Raw genomic sequence first — 6,000 nt, 5'->3', positions numbered from 1 at the left:
TGGACCCAGTGGAGTCTAGTACCCGGTATACTTCAGCCAGAGCAGACTGTCTTTAACCATGTCACATCGAGTCACAGAAATGTAGGCAATTACGGCAGACAAATTCGTGACTGCAGCTCGCAGACTAGTATGTACAGCTCACAGAACAATGGTTATGTTGTGGCATTGTGGTTTTAATTCACAGGTATTTTGCCCTGAAATCACTGCTAGAAAGTGAAAGCAAGAAAAATGGAATCACAGCGATATGTGATCTAGAGTAGGGGACAGGTGGTTGGAGTAGGAAGCGGGGCGGCGAGGCGAGGTTGGCTGCCAGTCACAGAGCAAGCGCATGTCTTTGCGGTTGCCGCCTGCAGGTGACGCCCTGTTCGCGCCGCCTCGGGCTCCCTCGCCCCCTTCCATGGAAAGCCGGCGCTGTGCACAGTCCCCTCAGCAGCTGCGCCAGTAACAGCAGCAGCAGCGTCCCCGCGTGCAGGAGACCCGCCGAGCCCCCGCTGGCACCGAGCAAAGAAGCTGTGCCCTCACAGCCGCAGGTGCACGGGCACTGACCCCGCTTGCCGCAGCAGGAGGGACGCGCCCAGAGGACAGGATGGAGACCGAGGGACAGCCAGGTGAGTGGCAGTGCCTTGCACCCTCCGCCCGCCCCTTACACTCCTCGCAGGTGTGCCGGCCCGGTCACCTTACAGGGGCGGGGTCGGGGATCGGGAGAGCTCCACGACTGGTCAGTTTGCCGTGGTTGCACGTTTGATAGCAGTGTTAACTCCCTCACTTCATGGCATGTGCCATGCGAAAGTGACCGCACCATTGCCCGGTGCCCCCCCCCGACCCCCGTACCGAGGAGGGACCCGTGGCACGCGCGGAGACTGGTATCCGTGGGAGACTGGGCTGAGACTACAAAGACAGACTGTAAGTGGGGGTGAAGGAGTCTATTTGTGTTCTAAGGAAGTTTAAATCTGTGCATGCCTGCCCTCATCTCACCGCCCCCCCCAGTGTCAGTCCGATACCAAAAAGCGGAATGCACACCTGACAAAGCAAGTTTTGAAAAAAAAAAGTTGAGGGGGAGAGGGGGGGTCGACAGGGGCAGGGGCTGAGGGGGTAGTGGTGAAAAGTGAGTGGGGGAAAGGGGGTTATTGATCGAGTGCCAGGCAAGTTCAGCAAATCTAAAGCGGGCATATTTCTGCTATATACGAAACCAGAATAAGGACCATTCCGAACCTTGCCACCCCATTCCTATATTGGCATTCCATCGCCCCTCCCTAAAAACGGGGTGGAAATAACCCGTTATTCCAAACAATGCCTAGAACACGAGCCCATCTTTTAAGCGTGGCACCCTACCACAGCTGGCACTGATTACTATTACTGCCGGGCTACCCCTGTCCCCCTGGAGACCTCCCCCAACGCGGCCACGTTGGTACTCAACAGCCCCTTCTGAACTTGATCCACCCCCCCCCCCCCCCCCGCTCAAGCAACCCCCCCCCCCCCCCGCCGCATTATTGCTAAACCCCTGCATTTGGAAGAAAGGGACCCCACATGTCGAGTTACGCAGCCACGAGCTATATGGAGTTTCTTTATCAGGCAGAACTGTGATCACCGAGGAGTAGTATTACGCGTGGCATATTACATGCTCGATATGTTAAAACGTGCATAGTAACCAACTGCCTCTTAGCACTGACAGGCGTGCCCCTGCCCTCCGAAAGTGGTGGTAGGGGCTCCAGGGCCCTCTTGGTGCCGCGACCCTTGGCTGGGACCGAAAACATGCGTCGCTCTTCCCAGATGTCGGGGGTCTCCATCAGAGAAGCGCACCTGCGTCACTCAGCGAGAAGCGGGGCGTCGCATATTGTAGTGTCACCTGGCACCATGCGCCACACACCGCCAGCGATTTGACTTTCTAAATCAAGCAATGTTACCATCTCTTGGAACAGCTGGACTCGTCCTAAACTTGTGCACTGGCATGTACCGTATTTTATCCAATGTGGTTGTCGTGGTGCATTTCAGCCGGACACCCGGCTTATTGCTGTCTTAACCTGTGCGCCAGCAGTGCTTCAGATACGTGTCGTACACAAGTCCGAGAAGACGGGATACATCTATGGCTGACTGCCACACACGAGCACGCCTGTGCAGGCAGGCTCTCGCCCGCGGGCATCACGGCCCCCTGCATCTTATTACGTCCATGCTTGGTGCCACAGGCTGCTCACCCTTCATTCCGGTATGGCTTGATTGCCATCTGACCTCCTCAGGAGCCCATGCCAGTTTTCGGAATGTTGATTTGGCTCAGGTGCGCCCTCAAGACTATTTTTTTCTGCAGCTTCGAACCCCCCCCCCCCCCCCCCCCCCAGCAGGCGACGCGCTGAATGTGCTGTAGTCAGTCATTCTTTTTAATGGAATACATTCCGATAGTAAATAAGGTCAATTATGTCTTGGGCACAGAATGAACCCCCCGCCCCCTTTGGTTTGATGAAGATTGGTAGAACGACATATTTATCATGCGTTTAGATACTGCTCTTTTAAAAGTGGGCACGCCGGGCAGTTCACTTTTATGCCAAGCATTAGCAAAGCCAATAGGTTTTGGCTGACAAATGTCAAGTGCATCCCCCAATGCCCCGATAATGGCATTATGTGTGAAAATGTGCAGGTGATGCCATCATATAAAAAGTGTACCCTCTAATACCACTATCATTTTTTCATACGCCTGAAACAAGTTCCCATTAGTAGGCGTCACCCGTCTTGCAATCAGCGGACTCATCCACCAACCCCCCACCCCCCATATGCCCATTTACTTCAATGGCTCTCATCCGCCCAACACAATTTTGGGTGTTTTCAACTGCCTTGGTGACAGAAAACGTTGAGAGCTATGAGTTGCATTGCCTCGCTGGTGCTACTGCCATTCGCCAAAGGGCAGCCTCAAATGCCCCTTTACTACTGTTATAATCCTGGTATATTCACCATTAAGAGTCGACCGCAAGTGACTAGATGCTGCCAACATGTGCCACGTGCACCTTTAAATGCCCCGGCACTACTGCCGTAAGGCTGGTATGGTCACCCCATGTAAAGTACACTTTATTACTATGCTTTTTAATGTTTAATTGTCTGTTTACGAATAAAAGGTTTATATAAAGAAATGTTTGCATTGAGCTAATTTATAAATTTATAACATTAGCGGGTCACACCCCACTGTGCTTTCAATACAGCATCATGAGGCTGTTCCCAGATAAGATTCAACTAAAGTTATGTTATGTTATCCAATATTTATACTGCAACCACCACCATAGTGGTTTTACGGCCTTTAAAAAAAAGCCTTTCCCTCCATGGCTGTAGGATAGCAGTAAAGTTGACACCATGACACGCCATAAACACCATTAAAGTCATTGAATGCAAAACAAGCATACACTGGAAACCAAAAAAACTGTGCAAAACAATCATTGTCTTGTCACGGCTTGGCCCAATGTAGCTATTTCCATTGGATTTACAGCACAGGCAGCCATTTCAGTTAAAGCCCACTGAGAGTGTTCACCTTTCAAGACACCGCAATGCCAGAAAGAGAGAGAGAACAATGACACATCACTAAGGCAATGTGGATCCCTACACCATTCTCAAACACCACTATACAGACCTGTTAAATTGTTCTTCTAGGCAACGCTAATGGGACACCAATGAGCCAAAATGTAAAAATATGAAGGGGTGAATTACATTCCTGCTCTCTCTGCCTTAGTGAGCTCATATTTTCGTTCGGTAATATAAAGTGACCAGATTTGGAAAGAGATGGGAGAATTTGGAGTACAATAAATTCACAGTGAGGCCAGGCAGCCAGTGGGAATCTCCTTGGAGCCCAATCATAGCTGCGTAAGAGCCCTGATGACTATTAGCCATTCAGACAATACACCCCAATCCCATCCATTGGGCCCGATTCATAGAAAGTGTGGAAAAATCTTGCAAAGTCCCTCACGCTTTGCGCATACCAGAGTTTTCTTTGCACGCTCCGCTTGTTCATGAAATTCGAGGCGTAAAGTAACCCGATGTGCAAAGAAAAATGAGTGGCCACTGGACCGCCCTTGACACACCCCAATACAAAGCAGATCCAGCCACATGTATCAACCTTTTGCGTAGTTCCCATCCCCGCCATCATGCACCTCATCAATAATGCGGGTGGCCCCCGCAATCAAGGCAGCACCCCAGTGAAACTGCATATGGTCCCCTGTAACTCCTAACTGCACCCCGATAAAATACGTTACATTTCTTGTAACTTAAGTCAGCCCTTGGTAAATCTGCATGTGAATCCCCTTATAAATGAAAGCTGCACCCGCGAATCTGCATACGAGCACCCCTAACTTCAATCAGCACCTCATATCCCTGACTGTACCTTACCTTTGCACGTTGGTTCCTATGCAATTGGGTCTTTGTGCCTCCTGTCATGTTGCGGTGTGATCGCAAGCTTTGCACGCATCTTTCCTCCGACGTGACGTTGCACATTCAGATCCATGAATACACTTGGGTTTGTGCATTGCTGTTCATTTGATTCCTTTGCGTAGCCTGTCCAGCGACATGGCCACCTAATTCCTTGTCCTTCCTCATTCTGTTTGGGGAACGGGGAATATGCAGGTTCCGCCCCCTATTTATTTCCTTGCATGGGCCCCTCCTACACAAAGTCAGATCCATGAATCAACGAAAGGAGTTTTGCATGCTGAAAAGTGTGCTGTCACTTTTCAGCGCAAAAAAATAATAATCTATGAATCAGGCCCAAAGCATTTCAATACAAGCTTTATTTCAGATTGGACTCCTTAAAAGCAATACAATCAACAATAAATATACAACTGAAAAATACATACAAAAAAAAAAACACAGATCATGTATTTATATCATCATGGGAGCGTATATAATTTATCCGATCCCAAATTGGTGCAAATCTGAATAAATTAATGCTTAAATTAACAAAATTATCAGATTTTCATATCAAATAATTGACATATAAAACATTGTTTATCAACTTTAAAAAAATGTAAGCCGCATTCAAGGCAAGTTCACTAAAATAGAGTTGCTTCACCCTCTTTGGCCAGGCTCGATGTGTGCATTCAGACAGCACACTTGTAATTTGTAGATGTGCACAAAGAAATTGCATCAGTTAAATGGCGGATCAATCATTTATGTAATGCTGGTTTAAGATAAAGTGCTCTCCGTTCTTTGTAAGAAGGGCAGAGGAAAAGAAAATGTAATATGTCCTCCTTGCCATCTGCACTTATAGGGCACAAATCAGAATCAACACATGCCAGCTGTGCTGGAGGGCAGTGAGAGGCGCCTAGGCCAAATCTCAAAGTGATCTTGTGTAAGATGACGTGATCTAGTGTAGATAATATTCATATCCACTGACATGTTTTCGGCTCCAATATACAGCTACCTGAGTGGAGAAGCCATAAGACCTGCTGATCCTGTCTTTAAGGACGCTAGCGTGGGCCTGGTGTAAAAGTGCCGTAGTTTTATTATCGCATGGTTGATTGGGGATTGTATCCTAGTTCTTCATGGCCTAGGGGCGCGAGTTGGGACCTAATATGTTTGCACTAAGTTAGACTAACCACCACTTTGTACTAATAATTCTATGAACGTCACCACTAACTCCTTCCTGTATTTGTCCTAGTGAGGCGAAGCCCAAAGTCTTACCCAGGAACGATCAGGAGAAAACGCTGCCACATCTGAGATACGTTTTTGGTTAGGCTCGATATGCAAGGTCACGTTTGAGGTCCTTCTGAGTTAGCCACTCAGACAACACACCCCAGTTCCACACGTTGCATCTGACATAGAGCGCGCTAACCCCCTGACCATTCCCGCCTCAGTGATTTACGGAATGCTTCAATCCATTCCATACTACGGGCTACCAGAGACCCAATACCGAGCAGCAAATCACTTCCAAATCACCTGCAGTGATACAAGGCCTTACCCATAGGGGTTTAGTGCATTACAAACCGAGGCGGTGCTAGGGGTGGGTGGGAGCTCAGGGGGCTATAGCCCCAGGTC

General features: G+C 48.9%; 1 protein-coding gene across 6 annotated transcripts in view; it reads left to right on the top strand.

The window, feature by feature from the left end:
• Nucleotides 1–319: 319 nt before the first annotated feature.
• Nucleotides 320–6,000, top strand: part of TPD52L1 (TPD52 like 1) — a 1,079,922-nt gene continuing 1,074,241 nt past the window's right edge. For 2 of the 6 annotated variants that reach the window (XM_069607517.1, XM_069607515.1), the window contains exon 1: nt 320–608. In XM_069607517.1, the coding sequence (XP_069463618.1) occupies nt 587–608 (22 nt within the window). In that variant the 5' untranslated portion in view covers nt 320–586. Of the gene's footprint in view, nt 609–772; nt 904–6,000 lie in introns of those variants that run through there. The other 4 variants (XM_069607519.1, XM_069607516.1, XM_069607520.1 and 1 more) reach the window with 4 other exon arrangements.

This window comes from Ambystoma mexicanum, chromosome 4q, assembly GCF_040938575.1.
Source record: "Ambystoma mexicanum isolate Mex_15411 chromosome 4q, UKY_AmexF1_1, whole genome shotgun sequence".
Lineage (NCBI taxonomy): Eukaryota > Metazoa > Chordata > Amphibia > Caudata > Ambystomatidae > Ambystoma > Ambystoma mexicanum.
Note: the sequence above shows the minus strand (reverse complement) of the source record. Positions and strands in the feature narration are given on the sequence as shown.